Below are 25,642 nucleotides of genomic sequence, written 5' to 3'. Positions count from 1 at the left end.
CAACCATTCTTTATATGTTTTAGCCTCCAGTCCCCCCAATCATCTTTGTTGCTCTTCTCTGCACCGCCATCTATATCAAGCATTGTGGTCATCATGCTGGTCTCTGGCACGCAATTGCTATTAGAGAAAAGACCAGCAGCTTGAAGTTGGGTGAAGAAAGGAATGAGACCTCCAAGCCCTAGAGTCTCTGCTTAGCATTGGCCAAGATGGAAGGCAAGGCGTTACGTGTTTGTTTGTTTGTTTTATCAAAATTCATATCCCAATTCTTAAGTGGAAAAAGTTTTGTTTCCGTTTGGAAGCATGCAAGAGAAATGAGCCTCTGGCTCTTTCAGATCCATGTGTCCTATAATTCACAACTGGCATATCTCAGAGGCCTTTTTTTTTAGTCTCCATTGTGATGGAATCACGGGAGTTTTCAGGATGAGGGGCAACTGCCCTCTTAAGCACCTCTTTCAGATGCCTGTTGTTAGACATTGACAGTGGTGGTTTCTAGTAAAGCAATGGAAATTTTGAACATTGAATCTCACCTTCTGATTGCAGTCTGCTTGTAGAGATGGAAATCCATATAATCCCATGGCTCTCAGAATGCCCTCATCTGGCCATAGGATACATCCAAGCAGCAGGTGTATTTATGAAGTAATAGATTTCACTGAGTTCAAAAAGACCTACAATGTGTTCAGGATTCAGTGATTGTTATTGGAATTAAACAGCAAGAATATTCACCTCATTTTTAAAGTAGCCAGATCTAAACCTTTTCAACGAGAGATTTGTGCTGCTACACTGCATACAATTGTATACCTCAGTTGTGTTCAGGAAACATCTTGTTCCTAAAACTACAGTGTGGGGGCTTTCCATCAAATGGGTAGAATTAATAAATGATGTCCTGCATGTACACATGTATGGTAGTAGTAAAATGGGTTTTCCTTTAACATATCAATTGTAATGGGAAAAAACCCACAAAACAAAACTAGGACCTACCAGTAAATATTTATTCATGCAGATGTTCAAGTGTGGAAGCCTTTGTTTTGCAAACATCTCTTCTTTGGCTTTGTAGAAATAAATTGTCCTACAGTGCTAAGGCTAGAGGATATGTGCAACCTGCACAATATTGGAAGCATAGTTTGCTCATGTTGAAAGTGCTGCATAGGGACTCTCTAACTCAACTTGCCTATTGTCAGTGGAAATCTTCTAAAAGGTGTCCTCGCTTTTCCAGATCCTTTGGTTGGTCACACTAATGGCAGCTATCTCCTGCCTTGTTCCCAAATGATGCCATATATGGTGGCACAGCCATGGTGGCACAGTGGTTAGAATGTAGTATTGCAGGCTAATTCTACCGATTACCAGCAGTTCAGTTCTCACCGGCTCAAGGTTGACTCAGAGTGGGACAATTCACCACAGCCAACTTGTTGCGGCCAACTCGCCATGGCCAACTTGCAGGACAATTTAACAGTTCAATTTAATTATTTATAATAAATAAAAAAATATTTTAATTTTTGTCATTCACATTTTATTCTGTCCCTCCTTTTTTGTTCTTTCTTTAATGACTTTATTCCACCATTTCTTTGATATTAGTGTAACTCTTGTCCCGCAGCGAGTCATCCCATGGCGAGTTGGCCCTAGTGAATTGTCATAGACCTAGGTTGGCTCAGCCTTCCATCCTTTCAAAGTCGGTAGAATGAGGACCCAGACTTTTGGGAGCAATATGCTGACTCTGTAAACCGCTTAGCAGGGCTGTAAAGCACTGTGAAGCGGTATATAAGTCTAAGTGCTATTGTCATATATTCCCTTAGCAGTTATGTTCAGTTCCCAATTTTTCTAATTGGAAAGAAATCAAGACTTTCCTTTTTACTCTGGCCATTTCAGTTCTAATTAAGAACAAGTTAATTATTTTCTACAGAATGTAAAAGATTATGTTTAATTTTTAATGCTTAGAATGATGGAATGGAAAGAAAGGTGGAATACAAATGGAATTATTAAATTAATAAATAATTATTTCACTTAAGTTGTAGTTTCTTCTTTTCTTCATGTACAGCAGCTTGGATATTTCTGGTGTCTTCAAGGCCTCTGAGTGTAAAGAATATGACTTTTTAATCCTGCTATGAGGAACAAAATTCTCCTATTTGCAAAATATATTTTTTTTGTAGAAACCACTTCACCAACCTTCACCAACTTCCAATGCAGACATCATTCCATAATCTCTTAGTCATATGCATCAGAAAAAACACATATTCGCTTCTGTCATTACGTATATAAGAGATGTCTCTGAAGTTTAATTTAAAAAAAACCTGCATATTTATTTAGTCTAGTTTCTTCCATGTATAACCTGCGAATTATAAATGATGGTGCACAGGTTTCCAAAATTGTATATCCCATACAAGAAGGATCCCTGAAATTTTTACAGAATTACCAAAGAAAAGAAAAGAAAAGAAAAATCCACCCCTAGCCCCAAACAAAACAACAACAAAAAAGAATTACAACAAAACTTGAAGAAAAAAATCCTAAGGAGCACAGGATTCCGAAATTAAAACAGAATGACATGTGTGGTTATGAAGAAGGTGGTAGTGCAAAACTTGGTGTAAGCAGGAAAACTGGGGAAGAAGACATGTTGAACATTTTGTAACTTAATTTTTTTTACAGGTTTTATTACTTCAGAATTCCTAGGAATTCTCTGACTCGCAATACAAAGCAAGATTTTAAGCATAGATGGCCAACATTAAATAGGCAAAAATCTAGTTCCTGGAAATCAAGAGAATGATGAACTGGACTTGGAATACAATTGAGATTAATGAAATGGACTGATTAAAAACAGGCATTTGTTTGTGCGAGCTTTGTATTCCAAAGCCAATTCAGGAAGCTCCCTCCGCAAAAACGTTGCTATGGCAAACCTATTACTCCAGCAAAAGGAACCAAGTAGGGGTGAAGTCCTGATCCCTTTTCAACTTGACAGGAACCTCTGATAACTTAATGATTATGACCTCATCAAATGAGTGCTTTGAACATTGCAAAGCTTGGCCAAACATATTTGATAAAGTAGTAAAGCTGTTGAAATTCCTTACTGTGGGTCCTGGAAATTTGCCCTCCTGTTTTGTTGTTCTTCAAATTACATAGGTCCAGAATGCCAGCCTCTTTTATAAAGTCACTTGAAATTTAATTTTGTATTGTCTGACTGTGCTTCTTTTGTGCCTTTCAGCGATCGGCTTCTTGGGGCAGATGTAGCCCTTGACTTACGATTGGGATCGGAATTTTGGTCATAATATTTGTAACTCAAGCCACTCATTTTAAAGGACTCAGTTGTATAACTGTTTTTGCAGCAGTTAAATGAATCACACGGTCATAAATGTGGGAGGTTTTTTTGCCAGAAACCAGCAAAAACCACCAGAAACCAGCAAAAAAATATTGCAAATTGTGCTAACCTGACTGCAGGATGCTGCAACTAGTTGTAAATGTGAGCCATAACTATAAAGTTGTAAGGGTATCAGCATGGCATTTTATGATAGCCAGAGGCATCCTTTACAAGCCTTTCATCACTCTGACCATTAAACAACTGGTTTATAAGTTATGGACTGCATGTATTAGACTATGCTTTCTGTTATGTCCCGAGCCTTGCAAACGGCTCGGGCGTTTGCAGGCGGTCCCGGGCAGGTGCAAAGCTGCCCGGGACCAGACAGGCTGTCGCCAGCGCCGTGCGCATGCGCGGGTGCTGGCGCGGGAAAAGTAACCCATTTACCCGGGAGTTGCCTATATAAGAGGCTGCGAGGCGTTTGGGCGAGGCTGAAGCCATCTTCCTGTAAGCTGAACGCTGAATAAAAGAAACTGAGAACTCCAGCTGCTTCTCGTGTCTGTTTTCCCGCCACGGACTCAACACTGGCGACGAAGGTGGGATGCCTTGCACTACCTGGAAAGGAAGAAGTGTAAGCTTACCCAAGGAGTCCTGAGCGGCGAAAGAGGAACGGCGTCGACTCGGCAGCTGCCCGCCAATCCGGTGCGCATTCGGGGGTAGGCTGGCTGATAGACCCGTCTCCTGAAGATCCGAAGATGGCGAAAATCGGAAGGCTTTCGGAATTCGACGTCTCACATCCAGAGCGGTGGGAGTCCTACGTATCCAGAATGGAGAACTACTTCAAGGCAAACCAAGTGAGGGAAGATAGCTTGAAGGCGGCCACCCTGCTTTGCGTTTGCGGCCAAGACGCCTTCGAAATCGCAGAAAACCTTGCAGCACCTGTCCCAGTAGAGTCTGTAAGCTACGCAGACCTGAAGAAGCTGCTGAAGGAGCATTTCCATCCCAAGGTGTCCGTTATCTCATGGCGCCACACCTTCGAACAAAGGGATCAACGGTCCGGTGAGTCAGCCAAGGAATACATCGCCGCGTTACGGAAGGCCGCCAAGCCCTGCGAGTTCAAGGACCTCGAGGAACGACTGAGGGACCGATTCGTGTGCGGGTTAAGGCATCGCGAGCTACAACAGAGACTTTTCGCAAAGGAAGAATTATCCTTCCAAGACGCCTTAAGGGAAGTCACCGCAGAAGAAGCAGCAGGCGGCGCCGTCAAAAACATGCGGCCGATCAGAAACAGTGCAGAGGGTGCGTCCGTGCACCAGGAAGACGTCCGACGAAACTCCGAGGAGGATCCGGACGAGGAAGTCGACCGTCTACACCCCGCGAAGGAAGAGAACCAGAAGGGAAGCTCTTCGGCTCCGCTCAAGTGCATCGGCTGTGGAGGTCGCCACAGGAGAACCGACTGCAAGTTCCGCTCCGCTACCTGCCGGGCATGCGGTAAACAAGGGCACATTGCAGCTGTGTGCCTGGGCCGACGAAAGGCACAACCCCAAGAAGAACGCCTGAAGGGTACCAGATTCCCCAGCCAGAATAGGGTAGGTTTTTGCGCTTCGCGAAGAAGCATCTGTAGAACAGGCACACACAAGCCCATGAAGAAAAAGCTGTCACTCAACGTGAAGCTACAAGGGGTTCCATTATCTATGGAACTAGACACAGGGTCTGCCCTGTCCATCATTTCATTGCATACATTTAGGAAGATTTGTTCCAGAAGTGGGTCTAAGGCCAAGTTAAGGCCTTCTGATATTGTATTAACAGATTTTCAGAACTCAAGAGTGTGTGTTAAGGGGGAGGCCACCCTTAACGTGCAATACAAGAGTTTTGAAGGTCCACTAGACTTATTAGTAGTAGGGGGTGAACGAACGAGTCTCATAGGACTCGATTGGTTTGAGGCCCTGGGGATACACGTCACAGGACTCAATAGCTTACAAACACTCGACCTACAGGAAGTCTGCACAGAATTTGCAGATGTTTTCAGCCCCCAGCTGGGCACATTCAAAGGACCACCTGTGTCCTTAAAGCTAGACCCACTGTCACTCCCATTAGGATTAAAGCAAGAAGGGTCCCTTTTGCTTTAAAAAGTAAGATTGACACTGAACTAGACAAACTAATCCAACAGGGAATCCTAGAACCTGTTGATTCCAGCCCGTGGGAGACCCCCATTGTCACGCCTCTAAAGGCAAATGGGGACATTCGCATTTGTGCTGATTACAAATGCACACTCAATAAGGCATTGCAGCAACATGCCTATCCTGTTCCTGTGGTCAGTCACATCTGGCCTCTCTCAAGGGGGGGCGTGTTTTTGCAAAGCTTGACCTAGCTCAAGCATATCAACAGCTGCCTGTTGATGATGATGCTGCCATAGCTCAGACCATTGTGACCCACAGGGGAGCCTTTAAAGTAAAAAGGCTACAGTTTGGAGTGAATGTCGCTCCTGGGATTTTCCAAAGCGTTATGGAAAACACACTACGAGGTATACCAGGGGTCTGCCCCTACTTTGACGATGTCTTGATTGCAGGAGACTCCACACACATTCTAGCTGAAAGGCTTAGGGCTGTCCTGTTAAGATTCAGGAAATCAGGCCTCAAGCTCAGAAAAGACAAATGCCAGATTGGGGTGCCTTCTACTGAATTTCTGGGATTCAAAATTGATGCTGCTGGGATTCATCCTGCTGAATCCAAACTAACTGCTATTTTAGATGCACCCAGGCCAAAGTCTAAGGCCGAACTTCAGGCCTTTCTAGGCCTCCTGAATTTCTACAATTCTTTTCTTCCACATAAAGCTAGTGTAGCTGAGCCTCTTCACAGGCTACTAGACAAACAGGCTGTGTGGCTGTGGTCACAAGCGCATGAGGCTTGCTTTAAAGAAGTCAAGGCCTTGCTCACTTCTAACAGTGTTCTTGCACATTTCAACGAGTCTCTCCCTGTGTGCATCGCTTGTGATGCGTCCCCCTACGGGGTTGGAGCTGTCCTGAGTCACCTCAGGTCTGATGGAACTCAGGTTCCTATTGCATACTACTCCAGAACACTGTCTTCTGCCGAGCGCAACTACGCTCAGATAGACAGGGAGGCTCTGGCTGTTGTTGCTGGAATTAAAAAATTCCACGATTTTCTATATGGCAGGCATTTCACGGTCTTCACTGACCATAAGCCTCTGCTGGGACTGTTTACCACACGTAAGCAGACTCCCCACATCATTTCCCCTAGAATGCTTAGGTGGTCTATTTTCTTGTCTGCATATGATTTTTCATTACTCCACAAGCCTGGGAAAGAAATGGGCCATGCTGATGGCCTCAGTAGATTGCCTCTGCCAGTAGTAGAAGCTGACCCCGCGCCAGCTGTCAACATTCTATCAATCCAAGCCTTGCCCGAGCTCCCTCTTAGTGCCAGGGATGTTACCGCTGAAACAGGTACAGATCACACACTTTCACGTGTCCGCTCCTGGGTCCTGTCCGGGTGGCCTGAGCACTGCCCTAGTCCTGAGTTTCAGAGTTTCTGGTCCAAAAGAAACGAACTGTCCCTTTCTCAGGGTTGTCTGCTTTGGGGAAACAGAGTTGTCATTCCCACCTCAATGAGGACTAGGGTCTTAGAATCCCTCCACGAGGGTCATCCTGGCATTGTTCGTATGAAGGCTCTTGCGCGCAGCCACTTGTGGTGGCCTGCTTTAGATAAAGATATTGAGGCTAAGGTGCACGCATGCCACCTGTGCCAATGATCTCGCCCAGAGATGCCCCAAGCTCCTGTGCATAGATGGGAGGAAACACAGTCCCCATGGTCTAGGGTGCACATTGACTACGCTGGGCCCTTTCAGGGCCAGTTCTTCTTGGTCCTTGTTGACAGCCATTCAAAATGGCTTGAGGTTGTGCCTGTCTCATCCACCACCACTGCAAAGACTATTCAGGTACTGAGGGGGATTTTTGCTGCACACGGGCTGCCAGATGTCATTGTGTCCGACAACGGCCCTCAATTCACCTCCTCCCTCCTCCGAATTCCAAGCTTTCTTACAGGCAACCTGATTCGTCCATGCCACGTCTGCGCCTTTATACCCGTCCACCAACGGTATGGCTGAACGCATGGTGCGCATCGCAAAGGACGCCTTGAAGAGACTCACCTCGGGGACTGGCATCACAGGTTGGCTGACTTTCTCCTTTCTTATCGCACCACAACCGTCCACTTCTACAGGGAGAAGTCCAGCTGAACTTCGTTGGGGGCACCAACTTACTACTAGACTTGACCGGTTGCATCCGGACAGACTGCCTTCATCTACCTCACATCCTAGGGCACCTAGACAACTACTTGTGGGTGCCCCGGTTTGGGCTCGCAATTACGGGCCTGGTCATACATGGGTCCCCGCTTCTGTGTCCAGGATCACAGGTCCTCTCTCCTACGAGGTTGCCCTGGACAACGGTCGTGTCCTGCGTCGGCACATCGACCAACTTCGCTCTAGGCGAGACTTTTCTGCTGAGACTCCTGGGTCTTTTCCAGGGGGGGAGGGGGACCCTTTGGAGCAAAGGGAAGGGCAAGAGCTACTGCCCATCTCCACTGAGGGAGCCACAAACGGCTCGTCCCAAGGTTCTGCAATTGCTCCGAAAAGAAAGTCATGGAGCTTACCCACACAACAGGCACTCACGCCTACTCCAGCCAGGGAGTCACCCGGTGGGCAAGCAAGCAGGCCAGGCATCGGGGCACAGTCCTTGGAAGACACCAGGGCACAATAGAGAGAACAGGCTCACGCCTCCCTCCAGTCAGGGGACTTATGCCAGTAACCCAGAGCTAAGAAGGTCACAGAGAGCAAAGAAATCTCCTAAGTATCTAGAAGATTACATAACATTGCTGGCAAGGCAAAAGCCAGTAATCAGTGGGAGCACTGGGGAGCAAAATGTCATATAAAATAAATGTTGTATGTTGGTAGTAGTTTTAGCCCGGGGGAAAGGGGTGTTATGTCCCGAGCCTTGCAAACGGCTCGGGCGTTTGCAGGCAGTCCCGGGCAGGTGCAAAGCTGCCCGGGACCAGACAGGCTGTCGCCAGCGCCGTGCGCATGCGCAGGTGCTGGCGCGGGAAAAGTAACCCATTTACCCGGGAGTTGCCTATATAAGAGGCTGCGAGGCGTTTGGGCGAGGCTGAAGCCATCTTCCTGTAAGCTGAACGCTGAATAAATGAAACTGAGAACTCCAGCTGCTTCTCGTGTCTGTTTTCCCGCCACGGACTCAACACTTTCCTTTTCTTTTCAACAGGAAAAAAAAGATTCAGTGAATTGGGTTCAGTTTCTCTTTGAATTCACTGAATTGACTGAGTTGCATTTATGGCATTTTTAAAAAAGCTATGATTCTGTGTAATTCAGGAATGCGTAACCTGATGCCCAGTGATGAGGGCGTCTCTCCAAAGCCTGTGGCTGGGGGACCTAGAACTGGTGTTGGTGCCAGATAGTAATCTTTAATATAATAACAAAGTATACAAGGGAAGTAACTGAATTAACAATTTAATATTATTACCTTTAAGTCAAAAATGTTATCTTTAATTCTTCTCATGTATTCTCCTCCTCATTTTTTAAACCTTCCTCAGCCCACTTTTTAACCACTGCCCTAATGACCACTAACAAGCCAAGGAGAGCCTTCAATCCATGAGATGTTAACTCCAGCTCTTTAGCTTTGATTTTTCTTTCAACATGTCAAAGGACCGTACTAAAGTCCATTTCCCATATAGCAATTATGCATATATATATATATATATATATATATATATATATATATATATATATATATATATATATATACCGTATATTTCCCCTTTGCTTTAAGTAGAAGTGATCATAGATCTATACCTGTAGATACCTCTACTTATATCTAGAGAGATAATATATATATCACTATATATTTATATAACTATAAATATAGTTATAAATTATGGGGAATCTTATGCTATCTATCTAATATAGTCCACATAACTTTCCTGTTTGATTGACAGACTTCTCCTAGTTTCACTGCCCTTAATTTTATTGATTTGTTTATGTGAAGAGTGTAGAGGATGGCTTTGAAGGACAGAGGGAAGATCCGTTACTAAGGCAACAATCAGATAAAAGAGGCTTGATCCCAGGGCAAGAAGGAAGATAAAAGAGGAAAGGACCGAAGCACATTTTGTCTTGCAAAATATTGATGTTTTGTGGTATTAGAGGTATCGTCACAGGATATAAGCTGTTCCGAGTAAAGCTGCCTTTTACAATTGACTGATGCTGACTTTATTAATGCTGATGGTATTCAAGTGGTGCTCTACTGGTAGTTGTTTCAGGATTGCACCCAAAGTGCCTATGACTATTGATACTACATTTGCTTTCTTTTATCATAGCTGTTCTATTTCTGTTTGCAGGTCTTTGTATTTTGTTATATTATCCTGTTCTTTCTCTTCTATTCTGGTGTCTCCAAGTACTGGCATCCTATCTAGGCTTTTTTCTCTTTCTTATTGACAATTGTTAAGTCTGGTGCATTATGCAGTAGGTGCTGTCTGTTTGAATTCTAAAGTCCCAGAGCACTTTAGTCTCTGCATTTTCTATTACTTTCTCTGTTTTATGGTGTCATAGTTCTTGCTTGCAGGTAAATGGTATTTCTTGTATACCTTCCAATGCAATATTGTTGCTACCTTGTCATGCTGTTGTTTGTAGTCAATCTGCATGATCATGCAGCAGCTAACCAGACGGTCTACTGTTTCTTCAGCTATTATTGTTCTAAAATAAAGACAACAATTATATAAATACAATCATTATCAAATATAAAACAAATTATTGAGATTAAAATATAGTAAAATGTAAAATGTACAAACCATAGACAGAGAGAGAATGAATATATCAATAGTGGAACTATCTTAAGATGTTATTGGTTCTATGCGAAGCCGGGTGGCATAACTGGGTCTTCCAGAACATTAACAGGGATGGAGCTAACCTGACTTTGGTTGGTGGGGTGAATATTTCATAAGGTAGGTGCCATGGTAAGGAAGGGTGATACCCTAGACACACCAAATTTAGGTTCCTAGCAGAAGCTACTTGTAGCATGCTTTCTCTGCCAGATTTAATGGGATGGGCTGACTTAATCAGAAAGAGGCAGTCCCTCAGATAACCTGCTCCCATGCCATGAAGAGTTTTAAAGGTTAACACCAACCCTATGAATTGGACCCAGAATCAAACTAGTAGCCAATACAGCTCACAGAGCAGAGGTGTGACGTGTGGTTTTCTGGGAACACACATAACTGTGCCGCTGCATTCTGTACTAGCTGAAGATACTCTTCAAGGGCAGCACATTACAGTAATCTAACCTAGAGGTAGCTAGGTCATGAGTGACTGTGAGCAGAGCCTCACAATCTAGGAATGGGCGCAACTAGTGCACAGCATAAAGCTGTGCAACCCATCCAGCAACAAAGATGACATAATCCTAAAACTGATAGGCCCCAAAGCTCAGTCTTGCCGGGGTTCAGCTGAAGCCTATTGTACTTCATCCAGACCCTCACAGCCTTCAGGCACCAGGATATGATATTCACAGCACTGCTTAATTTGCCAGTGACTGTGATATATAATTGGGTCTCGTCAGTTACAATAGCAGTGGATAAACTCACCCAGCAGCCTCATGTTAAATAGGAGAGAGCATCATATTCTGCAGCACTCTGGGCTGAGGGCGGGACCTTTTCTCCCCAATCACCACTGACTGAGACCAATCCTGCAGGTCCTATCTCTCCTCTAGAAAGCAGCCAAAAGTCCGAAAGCCCTGTCAGATTCAATAACCAATGATTCAAAAAAGCCACTGGCAGAAGCCAGGATAACTTAGCAGGCACAGCTGGCAAAACACTTGGAAATGCCATAAAGCAACAATGCAGCAAAGTAACAAACATGGCAAAGCAACAACTCCACTACAGCACAGTCCACTCCTTTAACCTTTCCATCCAAACAGGTAGAAAAGTTCTCCTTCACCTTGGTAAGCTCTATCAAAAAACATCTTCACATATGCCATAACAAGCAATCAAGAGGACAGCCTGAACTCAGTTCCCTCTCTTCTGCCATCTTATCCCAAACTATTTAATCTCTACTTTACCCAAGCTCAGACATTTAGCTCTTGCTTAGTATTATCTAGCTGGCTTAGGCACTCTGAATACACTCTTTTCCCACTCCTCTCACTTTCTGGGAGGTTCTGACAGTTGAGAAGTAGGACTGGTAGAAGTTGCCTTTTGACCAATGTTAGATAGGGAGATAAGTTCTTAATATTGCAGCAATAGGTTGGAAAGACATCTTGGGAAATGGTTATCCATGCCACAGGGAAAACGAAGGGTAACACTGGTGGAGAATCTGTTTTCCAAATAGAAGATCCAAATCTACTCCTTTGAGTCTCCAGGTAAGAAAAAGAGGCAGGAGGTGATGAGATGAACTTCAGTCCTAAACAGGGCAAGCCATTGCCAGAAATACACAACTCACAATAAATAGCCTGATGTGGTTAAGATAATTCTGTGTTCCTATAACACAAAAAAACCCCTTACATAGCTATTTTTTTTTTAAAAAAAAAGTCTCCTTTACAAGCAATACTGCTTTCCTCTTTCAGGCTGATCTTTATATTTCTTTGCTAGTTTGTTGAGTCATAGACAAGAACAAGTTGACCTTGGCTGCTGGATCTGACTAATGAGAGATGACTGTTCTACAGGAAAATGTGAATGTGGCTGGTGTACATGTTTTCCTCCTGGAGAGTCCAAAATATATGGCAAACTTTGCGAGTGTGATGATAGGCAGTGTGAAGACAATGATGGCAATGTCTGCAATGGTAGGTCAATTTTAATATGGATTTCAGATGAAGTAATGTTGCGGTTACTGTGCAAATTTTTTCCCCCTGGTTTGGAATTATTGTGATAATATAAAGTAGCCATTTTAAGAGGCAGGAATAGTATAGTACAGTGTAGTACACTATAGAGATAGACAGGTATCTACCATGTGCATTTTTCTTAAATGAAATAAATAATTGATCTAATATATTTCTATATTCTGTAAAATAAATAGTGTAAACAAATGGTTTTGTTTCTAAAAATGTAAAATTATTTGAAAGAAACAGGAGGAATTGACTCAGAATCTATCATCTGAATTAAACTAATGGGCCACCATATGCTCAATGATTCACATCTTGGGGAAACAGAAGGAATAGCAAAGATGAGGGCATACAAGGTCCTGTGCTGTGCACTTCACCAGCTATAAAGTTAAAATTGAAATTCAGCAAAATATCCCTATTCCTAAAAAATAGTATCTGGAGCCTCCTCCGTATTAAAAGTTTTGTTATCTGTAAGTTCCAGTTTGAATATCACATTCATATGTGCCAGTGGGGGACATAAATATTTGTATGCATATTCTTTCCATGTTTCTCAACATCTGGAACCATTCTTCTGAAGGAAGTGCCAGAGGCTTTGTTGAAATGGTATTTATTCTACTGCCTTAAACCTAGATGAGCCATTGGGATATATAAAAACGCACTTTGCATGTATTTAGTACTCTGTTGTTTATAGTGAATGCCTTGTTTTCAGGGGTAAATATTGATGAAAATGGTAAGTTGTAAGGCTGTGCTCCAGTGATTCCCTGAATCAAGCTTAAATAGTCTCTAAATTGGATATCCATGAGTTATTACCTGCAGCTGAATCTCAAAGCTACACAAAATGTAGTATGATTTCTTTGTAGAAAGAACTCTATAGCATTAATTAAGTGCTTATTTATATGTCTATGGAGATTCTCAGTCATCCACATCATGGTTGTCCCAAAGGTGTTTCTTTCAAAAAGGCAACTGAACTTTGTTTTTTCCTTGAAGCTGTTTCGCTTCTCATCCAAGAAGTTTCTTCAGTCCTGACTGAATGGAGGTGGATGGAAGGATTTATATTCCTTGCAGTCATCTGGTCTTGATTACTCTTTCTGAGAGTCATTGAGGTCACTTGGAGGTTTTATTTGGGCCCTCAGGGTCACCTGAATAGTGCAAATGGGTATTCAGCAGTCTTGGAACTACTGAAAGGACCATGTTGTAAACAGGAGATAGGTGGTGACTGAACAGCCCTCTCTCAACAAAGGAGGAAAGATAAGACACCACCTGTCTCCTGTTTACAACACAGTCCTTTCAGTAGTTCCATACGTGCTAATGACCAGATGACTGCAAAGAATATAAACTTTCCACCCTCCACCATTCAGTTAGAACTGAAGAAGTTTCTTACATGAGAATTGACACATATTCAAGGAAAAACAAAGTCCAGTTGCCTTTTTATAGTTCATCAATGGGAATTTGTGAGCGTATTGTTGTTGAGCTACAGTTCCAAACATCCTTCCTTGTTCATCTCATTGAGACTGGTGGAAGATAATTCACCAGGTTTGGAAAACCATATATTCATTAATCATTTTGTAATTGTAAGTCAATGAAATCAATAAAGAAACTAAAATGATGAGCGGTCAGGCTGGTTGTGGTTGATGGGAATTGTAATTTAAAATTTAAATTTTAAATTATTAAATTTAAAATTTCCAGAATAATACTGTATGCTGATATGAACAATAGATGGATTTTTTCCTTCTTGGGGGGGGGGGGAAGGAATAAACATGTAGAAATTTTGAGAAAGGTAGGAATTTTTATTATTTAAAATTATTTATTTCTTCAGAAGCTACCAAAAGCCAAGCAAATGTATATTGGTCAAGAATAGCCTAAAAAGGAGCTTTGTTTGCCAGATACTAGAAATTTGTATGATTCTCAGCTCCTGACGCACACACCTTCACTTCAGTTTCAAATAGTTATGCTAACCAGAAAGATAGAATCTCAAAATTGTAACAGTTTAGGGGGGAAAGTGTACTAGAGTAGAAATCTTATATACAAAAATCAAATTCTGCATGAGATTGAGATCAGCCCTATAGCGGTTTAGCATTACATATCTAATAATTCAGATCTTTATTGTAGATCTGCACCTGAATTTTTGCACATGAAAATACTCAGGGAAATTTAGGATAGCTTTATGTATCCTTTCAGCACTTAGAATATTTTACCTATTTGCTGTTGTACAGCATATTGGGCTTATGCAATTCCAGCAAAACAAAATCCCATCACATTTATTATACCATTAATCAGATTTCTTAAAATATCTACTACAACTCATTTATACTTTGCTTCATACTTGGGCATCAAAAATACAAACTTACAGGGGGAAAAATGCCTATTAAGAAAAAAAAATGTCTTTTTCAATGTAGAAGATATTGGAAAATCCACCAATTATGTTGAGATGCATAGGCATAAAACTTATTTTTTCAGGCTGCTTCTAGCTATTTAGCATCAAGTTATGCTAACCTCAACATAATTTCTTCTGCAAATGTTAACAAGTAGTGGAGTTCAGCTCCTATTGATTTCATAGGAAGCTTGAGAGCTTAAAGCCAAATGAGTTAAAGCTAGGAGTGATCTTGGAGACCTGGTAGGAAGACTATTGAAAAAGTAAATGGAGGTGGAGGTGAACTGAATAGTTATCTTCTGCTTGTCTCACTAGCAGAGATTGATTTATAGCTCACTTTTCCAACTCTAGGTTGAGGTAAATATAAAGAGAAAATATGATGGACAAGAGCATAAGCATCCATGATCTTACATACTTGCAAAGGCTTAAAAATGCTACTGTCTGTCATTGGATGAAGAGAAAGATTCTCAGCAAGATCTGCCACCCTTCTAAGAAGGGAAAGCAATTGAAGACCTACATACCTTGTTCTGTTCTAATCACACTCTAAACTTTATTCACTTAAACTGGTGCCCTTGATTGGAATGGAACTTATTTCATCATGTTGCTTTCTCCTTCTCCTTTACGAACTGAATGCAGAAAAAAAAGTGCTGCGATATTCAAATTTCTCATAGAAATAAAATGTCCCAGAAGACTCAGTGGGAAAGAAAGCTTGCCGTGATAGGAAATAATGTAGGGTAGTTAAATAATGTGCTTGATAATGTAAACTGTCTTTTCAGCATTTAGAATATTTTACCTGAGCTGACTTGTCATTTATTTTTTCCAGATACTTTTGGAGACTTAATAATTGCCTAGTTAGCTAAGATGATATAGAATGAAACATCAATAAAGTCTGTGTAACTCAAATGGAAAACAACCCGCTAGATCCAGTTAAAACAAGAGCCAATTAAAAAGAAACGCTAAAAGAAGCATCACAGGGAAATCTAAAAATAAACGAAAGCACAACAGAAATATAAAGAGGATAAAAGATGGGAAAGAAGAAAAAGGTCTTTGCCTGGCACTGAAACTTTTGGGAGACCATACACTGTATTTCACAGCTGGGACTAGAGCTGAGGTTCACCTTTCATGGTCACCTTTACTTAAGCAAAAAAGACCAGAAGAAATGTTGAAATTCTGCTCTCAGGAACTGATAGGTGCAATGTATTTGCTCAGATGTTTGAGAGTGACTCAGGCAGGCCCAAATTGGGTGACTTTGTTTACCCGTCTCTCTTAGTTACAATGGTAGAAAAATTGGAGAGGGAGATTCTATGTATATTGCCATGGGGGAAAAAAAAGTCTGGAAATAAATCATTCTAGATCAGGGGAGTCAAACTGGTGGCCCATGGGCTGGATGCGTCACGTGCAGGCCATGCCCACCCCAGCTCTGCAAAGGCAAAAAACATCACAATAGGTCACAATACATCACGTGACGCTATCAAGTTTGACACCCCTGTTCTAGATTGTTTTGATACATTCTCAAGGACAACCCCATAAACAATAATTCATAGGGAATTTCTAAGATAGAAATCATCAAAGCCAGAAGATCTTAATCAAAACAGCACCGTAGCTGATGTACTCATTTAAGATGAATACAACTTAGAGAAAACAGGCAGAACAAAACTTCCCAATATTTTTCTGCCTTTTTAACCAGCAATGACCATAGGAAGTGTGTGCATTTTCTTCCATATAATAAAGTAAAATGAAATATGCGTGCACGGGTTTCTTTCTAGTTTTCCCTTGTATTGTGACTGGGTACATTTGTAAGTATGTGTACCCTGAGAAGCACATGCTCCTTCCTACCTTACCCAACCAGGAGGGAGAAGAGGCAGGACTCGGAATAGAGCAGTTGACACCTTGCCCAATTGCTTCTCCAATAGGGCAACATTGGGGATGTGTTTTCTCTCCAGCCCCTCTCTGGATTTGGCCTACCTTTGAGTCTGATTTTTCTCTTGCCAATTTGTCTCAGTGGACCAAATGTAAACTCATTCTATTTGGTCTTCAGACAGTTATTCTGTTGATGGACAGCCAGACCAAAGGCTTAAGATTGCCTATTTGTTTGTCAGTAGACAACTCCCTGAAAACAGATTTGGTTTAGCGGGAGGAGGGAACAAAAATGGTCTGGATGTGGCTAGCAGCTTTAGAGGAAAAGCAATCCAACAAGCATTTGCATCCAAAAGAGAGAAACAATTGAGCATCAACTCAGAAGACTCCTACCAGCTCCATTCCTAAGTCCCCTACCTCCTCCTTCCTGTTCACATGACCCAGAGTGGAAGTGCTATTAAAGGATAGCAAAGAATTTCAGAAATCATGATCTGCAGACTTTCCTATCTTGTTTTTCTCTAATGCTGGAGTCACCTAGGATTCCATAGCTGGAAGCACATTTGTAAGGATGTTTTACAGCCAAATGATTTCTCAATGACTTCTGATATAAAACAAGCATTTTCATGAGTGACAGAACCCTCCTCTCCAAAAGAGAGTTAGTCATGAATACAATTATCCATTAAAATTGTGACTTCCAGTTGGAAGAGGTTGCCTACCTCTGCTTTGGGACTAGTCTCTATAACACTTTCAGAGGAGGCTAAACACCACTCACCTTGATGGACAAATCATCCACTTAACTATATTGGCACTTCATCTAAAATAAACATTAAGCTCTTGGCCACATCCAGTCTTTTGATATGGCTAGGCGAAATGAGTCCTGCATATCTGCAGTTTTATATGGATGCAAATAAAAAGAGAACTGAAGATCAGCCAAATATTTTCTCTCTCATACAGCATCTTTGCAGTGCTGTATCACTTTCCCTGTGTTTCTGTTCTTGCTTCTGAACTGACTAATCCCTCAAGAGAGAAATTGGAGGGGGGTGGTCTAAAAATGGCAACTACTGAGATTCTGCTCCCTTTGCTTGTTCCTCTCTGGTCACATTGCTTTCTCTGCTAGAAAAACAGTAAACAACAACACAAAAGCTCTCTACTGATTGCCTACAAGAGAGGAATGCTAGCAAGGAGTGATGATGTTTTCTCTTAAGAATAGAAGGGATATCCTTGGGACTACCAACTGTGACATGGTAGAAATTTCCCCTCAGGAGGAATTGTGTACTGCACAACTATGGAGAAAATAGCACAAATCTATCTATCTTCATTGCGTTCTCTGTGGAACAGCTGGTGGGGCAATTAACCACTGAAGTTAATCAGGTGAAGTGCAAAACCACTGGGAGATACAGTACATGGCATTGTAGAGATATGCTAGGATCTGGCCCTTGTATGGGGAAGAGCCCTTTGTTTTCAAGTATTTTCACTAAACAAGTTCATTTTAAGTAGCATAGAGAAGAAGGAATATGATAAGGCCTTGCATCATACTCCTAAAGTGAAATCTCCCCACCAATTATCCATCTTAATGTATCTTACAGGGAAAAAGACAATCCTAAATCTCTATAGGAAGGGTAAGGCAAGAAAATAGATTTCAGATTTTCCTATTCAGCTATTATTCTCCAATCGAGGCTGTGATCATCTTCCCTTTTGGCATAATGCATTCTGAGATAGGCAAAAATACAGCAGGTTCATCTACTTCATTTGAATAGAGATCCTTACATCTTCTGAATGCTACCTTTTCTGAAACCTGCAAGAGAGACAGAATGGTTTCTCTTTATAGATTGTTGCAAAGTGTTACGTGCAGGTGCAATGATTTTGGTTTGGCTCAAGCACCCACTTGGAGATAAGACCATTATCCTCCAGGAGAAGATCATGCAACTTTCTTGTAAATAAGAATTTCATCAGGGGCTTTCACACTCTCAGTGGGTCTGGACAGCTCACAACAATCAAAGAAATTACAATAAAATCAATAAAATCTAAAAATTAAAGACAAAGTTGCATTGGAAGTTTGAACAAGATTTCTGGCAAGCTTCTTCTACTGACATTTAGCGGAAAGTCCTTTTCTTCTAACTTCTTCTAACATGACAGGAAGCACAGTGCTGGGAGGGAGCAGGTGCTGTAGCGGTCCACAGCCTGTTGGGAACTGAGCCGCCAAAGTAGCAGGCGAGCATGTGAAGCTTCATTTGCGCATGCACGGGATTTAGGTTGCATGTGCGAAACCATCCCCCCCCCACTACCAAAACTGCAGAAGCCACCACCACTGGTACGCACAACCAAAAATATTGGGGACCCCTGGCCTAAACCATCTCATAGCCTTAATATGAGGTGGAAATAAACACAGATTCACAAGCACCTCTGAAAGGACAAGGTGACTAAACTCCTCTGCCTATTAAAGTCCCTGCCTGGGGATTCTCCTTTTATCTAGATCACGGGATCTGTTCCTGTGGTCGTTGCATTTGTAAGGATGGATGGTTTGGAAAATTGTGTCAGCACCCAAGAAAATGTAACATGGCCGAAGACGAGAGCAGAAGTTTCTGTGAATCAGCCGATGGTATATTATGCTCAGGAAAGGGTAAGTAGGCGGGGAACTGAGTGATGTTTCAGATGGCTCTGTTCCAGAAGATTAAAGAAGTACAACTTGTGCTTCATAACTTGAGGCTCTTTTTTTGGTAATCCCTTGCTGTTAAAAAAGCTTTTCAAAATGTTTATAATACAGAAAATTCTTGTGGTGAAGCACTCCACATTGCTTTGAGAAGCTTTGCCCTCAGGAACTATTTACCAACAGCATGCAATTCCATTTGGTGATCTCCTTGTGGGTGTATATATCAATAGGGGGTCATTGTGTATTATGGGATATATTTTAGCATTATGTTTTAAGTGCTACTCGCAGCAGGTGACTCTACAATTGCTAAACGTCTAAGAAGGAAATTTGCTATTGAACAGAATGGAAAAGTTCTTGTCCACCTCCTACATGCCTTCTCTTGCACTGTTCATGCAATTCATATTCATCAAATTTCATTCAATTCCTTTATTTTAGAGCTTTTATAAGGTAGCATGTTGTACTCATCAGCTTTCATTGTAAATGGTATTTTGGTCCTTGTCTTTGAAGATCAGAGGTATTTGCAACAATAGGGTTCAGGGTTGTGCCTTGATGGTGAATCCAGGGGAAAAGAAAGAATCTGAAGTAGAAGATGAAGTGATACTTTTTTGTAGAATAAATCCAGTCACACATAACACTTCATCTATTTGGTGAAGATGCTTAACCTAAGAATATAGAGTTACATTCATCCTTCCTCAAATGTTTTTGGAAATTGGGGCAGGCAAAGCAGCATTGCAAGATTTGATTATAATTTCTATGAATGTTGCACACCATCACAGCATACCTATCCTTTTGTGCTTTATTTATTGTAAAGTGTCTGTGTTTGTGTGTGTGGCAGTGTGTGATTTTTTTTTTTTACAAAATATCATATATTTTCACTTGATTTGTCCAAAAGAGGCCCAGGTTCTAGGTAGTGTTGGAGACTAAAACATAAAAAGAACAGTTATAGGAATTGGATATGTCTAGTCTAATGAAAAGAAGGACTAGGGGAGACATGATAGCAGTGTTCCAATATTTGAGGGGCTCCTACAAAGATGAGGGGGTCAAACTATTTTCCAAAGCACCAGAAGGCAAGACAAGAAACAATGGGTGGAAACTAATCAAGGATAGAAGCAACCTAGAACTAAGGAGAAATTTCCTACCAGAAATTTCAACCAATGGAATAGCTTGCCTTCAGAGGTTGGGGGTGCTCCATCACTGGAGGCTTTCAAAAAAAGATTGGACAACCATTTGCCTGAAATGGTATAAGGTCTCTTGCTTGAGTAAAGGGGGTTGGACTAGACCTCCAAGGTCCCTTCCATCTCTATTATTCCATGTTCTATGTTCTAAATTTGATTTGCCAGAAGTGAGGTGAGAGTTTGTTACACAGTAGGAAGGGAAATAATTTAAAATACCCAGAGTTTTCTCAGATATAGGTAATCCAAAATCTGCGTTGTTAAGTGAGACATTTGTTAAGTGAGTTTTTGGGCGATTTTACCACAGCTGCTTTTTTTGCCACAGCTGTTAAGTGAATCACTGCAGTTGTTAAGTTAGTGACAAGGCTGTTCTGTGAATCTGGCTTCCCTATCTATTTGGCTTGTCAGAAGTTTGCAAAAGGTAATCACATGACTCCATGACACTGCAACTATTGTGTGAATCAGTTGCCAAGTATCTGAATTCTGATCCCGTGACCTGGGGGATGCTGCGATGATTATAAATGTGAAAAATGGTCATAAGTCACTTTTTTCAATGATGTAAATTTGAACGGTCACTAAATGAACTGTTGTAAGTCGAGGACTACCTGTACTTTAAAAAGTCTGCCTCCCGTTGGGTTCCTTCTGTTTCACTATAAGTTCTTAACTCTTTTGCTAAAGAAGTCTCATTTTTCTCTCTAAAATAAATAGAAAGGAAAGTACTTTTTAAAAATATATATATATTCCTATTGAAAGTTTAGAAATTGCTGGGCACATCATCCCATTCAGCAACTTGTTTTCCTTCAAGGTGCACCACAGAGAGGGATACTATGGTGTCTTATTTTCCATCTCTCTTCTACTGTTATTATGTACATCAGTAGGTTAAAGCCAGAGTAAATAAAGGCCATTTCCTGTGGGACTATCCATGCTAATTATCCACAGTATGGACCTAGAAAGCTGGGTCTTTTTGAAATCGAAATAGAGGCAATGTAAATTTAGCCTATTTCTGCTTTCTCTTATTGTCTCTCTCTTTTTGTCAGTCTTTGGATTCATTGTGCTAGTTGTTTTTGATTTTGCTGGTGCTTTCCACATAACTATCAGACTACATTTTGGGGGTAGCAGAACCAAGTGATATAGAGTCCTCGTTCAGTGATTGTTCAAAGTTCTGATGACACTGAAAAATTAGATTTCTAATTGTCCATTACAGTGTCCCTACAGTCACGTGATCACATTTATATTTATAAAATATAAATACATACATTTTAAGAATAAACTGGGCACTCAACTGCAATACAACTTCATTTTGGGATGACAATTTTATTTGCTAGTTGGTTTTGCAGAGTAAAACTAGCTATGTGTCAGCATCTAGCTGACCTTGGAGAAACTAAACTGCGACCTTGTCTGAGTATGGAAACAAAGTAGGATTGGCCTGGTTACTACCTAGATGGAGACTCCAGGAAATAGCAGAGATTTCTCTTAGATGGAGAGAGAAACATACTAGACAGAGGAAGGCAATGGGAAACTGCATCTGTTACGGTCATATGGAAACTAGTGAAGTCATCAGGAGTCAAACTTGATTCAAAGATGATCTGGCATCTGTGCACATTGTTTGCTATTCAGTGGGATTTTAGGATAGCTGCACACCTGTTCAAATCATTAGTTTGAAGTCAATTCTTGAATTAACTCTGAAAAAAGTGGTGCTTAAAAAGACAGACTTTTTGGTACAGTGTTTATATGGCATTGGGTAAAACACAGTTGATAGATTGAAACACAGACATTTGGTGTTCTTTTCATACAGTTAATGCCCAACTGTTTGTACTCTGGCCTGGGGGGAAAAGTGCTCAAAAGAAAAGAAAGTGGGATACGTGAGCAGGATTGTATTTCCACACAGCAATATACAGCCCAGTGAGATCTGTTCTTATTACCTCACTCTGTTTTTATTCCTTGATTACATCTCTGTAGTTTCAATAACCTTGGGGTTTTGTCCTTTCTCTTCCCTTTACCTTTGCTAAATCTTCTCACAGGCCTTCATCCACTCTCCCTTAATCCTGCAGAGAAGGATGACTTCGATTTTAGAGCTTTTGAACCAAGACAAAATGTCCTTCTTCCAAGCAACCCCTGATTAAATCAAAATGGAGGGAAATCATTATAGAGCATCCTAAAAGAAACCTTTAAAGTTAAAGCCCCCCCCCCATGGAACATCCTTCTTACCAATAGGCTTTTATCACAATGACCTCCTTGTAGACAATCATTTATTGATAGGCACTGATTACCTAAGATGTCCTGTGCCTGATTCTGCTCTTCTCTGAGTGCCAGTAATAATTTTTCTGTGCTTTCAGGTTCCTGTCACTGTGGAAAATGCATCTGTTCTTCCCAGGAATGGTACATTTCAGGAGAATTCTGTGAATGTGATGACCAGGATTGTGACAAATATGATGGCCTTATTTGTACAGGTGTTGTATGATTTCCACAGTCAATCCATCTGCTGTCTGAGGAGACACAATAGGTTTTAGCTGCTCCCAAAGCATTGCATGCTCTCACTCATCCAACAGCAGGTGCTATAAACTAAGAGGCAAAGGACTCTTAATTATTTCTTTTGCAATTATTGCTTTGCAAAAGTAAGATTTCTAAACAAATGAGAAGAGATGCTTTCAAAGATAGTTTTCCTTCATGAATAAATGAGAGAAAAGGGAAAAGAAAGGGGCTATGTCAGGGGTCCCCAGCCCCCGGTCTGTGGACCAGTACCGGTTCTTGGCATGCCAGCAATCGGTCCACACAAACAAGCAAAGCCCCATCCACAAGATGCAGGCAGCACACAAAACCACGCATCCTCCAGTGCACGGAAAAATCTCTCTCTGCAGAACCGGTCCATGATGCCCAAAAGGTTGGGAACCTCTGGGCTATGTGTATGAAGCAAAGTCTTAAAGAGTCAATAGGAAAGCTTCCCCCTTACACACACACACACACACACACACACACACAGAGAGAGAGAGAGAGAGAGAGAGAGAGAGAGAGAGAGAGAGAGAGAGAGAGAGAGAGAGAGAGAACCCATCTCTTCTGTACCATTTCAGGGTACCCATCCAATATTGCATACAGTAATGAAGTGTGAGCCCATTTGAGTTTCCCTGAATAGTAGTTGACACTTAGAATGTTATAGCAGACACTTAGAATGTTTCCATTATAAAACTGATTTTTGAAAGAGGAAGGAGTTAAGTATTCCATTACACCCGAGAACTGCAAATGACACCCAGAGACTATCATAAAGTCTGTCATATCTTAAATGTTCACTATTATAAATAGCATATAATATCATCTGCTATCATTAGTATCACTATCATAAATATTTTTCTGGGCATGTTGAGAAGCCCCTGTATCAAGTCAGGTTCCAAGTCACCTGGACTTGTCTTAAAATGATGCAGGCTATGTTTATCTGGTATATTCTTTCCCATTCATGTATACTAATGCATACAAACACACACACACACACACACACACACACACACACACACACAAATTGCAATTTCACACAATCACTCATAAGTTCAATGGTTAGTGCTAGAATTGGACAGGGGAGATCTGAGTCGAAATGCCATCTGAACTATAAACTTGTGTGAATTATTTTGAAGCAATTATTACTTCCTAGGGGATCTTACCTCACATTTCTTGCTCATCATCAGATCTCCTTAAAACAGAGATACAGAAAATGTTTAGGGCTTATGTGTGATCTACCCCAATCAGTTTTGTGGCTCTCAGAATCCTCATTTTGAGCAATTTGGAGGGATCTAAGGAGAAAATAAATGCCTGAAGCCTTCAGAGTGCTTTGGTTCAAGCCAGAAGGGGAAAATAGGTAGAAAGAAAAATAAAAACTATTTTTTGTGATGGTTTACACTTTCACAGAGCAACCCATTTTTAATTTCAATTATGGATAATGTTGTTTTGTTCCAGGAAATGGCATATGTAGCTGTGGAAACTGCGAGTGCTGGGCAGGTTGGACTGGAAATGCTTGTGAGATCTGGCTTGGGAGTGAATATCCCTAACATTGCCATGAAACACTGAACACTGACGGATATGTGGTGTAGAATAAAGCTGCTAGACTACATAAATGTAAGATGAACACAACCGAAAAAATCCTACCCATCCTAATCAATCAGCTCAGTAAAATATTTCTTAAAATATAAGAGCACATCTGTGTGGCTCTGTTGTTCTAATTCTGCATATATATTCTTTCTCCCTTGCGTAGCTTTTAAGTGTGCTACAAATGAGACAAGATTTATTATATATTGTACTTGGATGACTGAACATCAGTTTCCTGTTTTAAATGAAACAATTCAAAATGGTTTAGGATTATGCAAAATGACTGAATTGGTGACAGTGATGTAGGGGATCCTTCTGACTATGGAAATCAGTTCATTTTTCTCTTGAAAACTTTCATATAGATCCCTACAAAAGCTGCTTGCTGTTTAGTTTACCACTTACTATCAATCTTCAGTCACTTATTTGCAAGACTCGAGGGGAGGGAACTGGGTAGAATAGGAGCATTTAAGGACATTCCTTCCTGCATTAAAGCATTGCTTCCTTCCACAGGATTAGCAATAAGATCAAACCATTTATCTTGATTTATGCATCCCCTGCTTTTTTACGGGAAAAAATAAAGCACCTGAATCTTGAAAAATGCATTCTATGTGAGTCATTTAGGCACAAGTTGCAAGCATACAGTGTTTGCTTGAATGCTTGTTTTTCTTAGCATAATTTTATTTCTGTTTCTTTGTCATCTTCACCAACACTGCCGTCAAAGTGTTTTGGTTATGATTTTGCCAGTCTTGTTAGGACGTTTCATCTGGTATGATGACCAACAGGAAGATTTGTGAAGTCACGGACAGTACATATTTAACCACAACTAGGTGGATTACAAAATAAATGGAAACAAAGGAGGTCATAGCAAAAGAAGAAGAAGAAGAAGAGCAATGCTGTGGGGCACTAAGCAGCAGAGAAATAATTCATGCTTGGCAAGGTGAATATTATTTGTCACTCCTTTTAGTTGCATTAAAAATGCTCCTTTTGATTAAAATATCAAATATATTGGACAATTCTGTTTGGAATATCTTTATTTGGGTATGGGTCTTTGTCTGTACAAATGCATGTATATGTGTGTTATACAGCAGTGATGGTACAGTGATTAGAATGCAGTATTTCAGACAAACTCTGCCCACTGCCAGGAGTTTGATCCTGCCTGGCTCAAGATTGACTCAGCCTTCCATCCGTCCAAGGTTGGTAAAATGAGGACCCAGATTGTTGGGGGCATTTGCAAATTGCTGAGAGTGTGCTGAAGAACACTATGGAGCAATATATGAGTCCAAGTGCTATTTCTAGTGCTATTATAAAACTCCAGATTGTCGGAAACTATTCTCAGCATACAAAAGTAAGTCAGTATCAGCTA

At 41.1% G+C, this 25,642-nt stretch overlaps 1 protein-coding gene across 2 annotated transcripts in view; it reads left to right on the top strand.

The window, feature by feature from the left end:
- Window positions 1–24,877, top strand: part of ITGBL1 (integrin subunit beta like 1) — a 203,457-nt gene extending 178,580 nt beyond the window's left edge. Inside the window, exons 8-11 of one of the 2 annotated variants that reach the window (XM_039337736.1) lie at window positions 12,003–12,119; window positions 18,860–19,006; window positions 22,545–22,658; window positions 24,151–24,877. In XM_039337736.1, the coding sequence (XP_039193670.1) occupies window positions 12,003–12,119; window positions 18,860–19,006; window positions 22,545–22,658; window positions 24,151–24,242 (470 nt within the window). In that variant the 3' untranslated portion in view covers window positions 24,243–24,877. The remainder of the gene's footprint in view (window positions 1–12,002; window positions 12,120–18,859; window positions 19,007–22,544; window positions 22,659–24,150) is intronic. The other variant, XM_039337737.1, reaches the window with a different exon arrangement.
- Window positions 24,878–25,642: the final 765 nt, after the last annotated feature.

This window comes from Crotalus tigris, unplaced genomic scaffold (genome assembly GCF_016545835.1).
Source record: "Crotalus tigris isolate CLP2741 ecotype Arizona unplaced genomic scaffold, ASM1654583v1 scf7180000017685.4511686, whole genome shotgun sequence".
Classification (NCBI taxonomy): domain Eukaryota; kingdom Metazoa; phylum Chordata; class Lepidosauria; order Squamata; family Viperidae; genus Crotalus; species Crotalus tigris.
The sequence above is the reverse complement of the archived record's forward strand: the minus strand, read 5'-3'. Positions and strand labels throughout refer to the sequence as shown.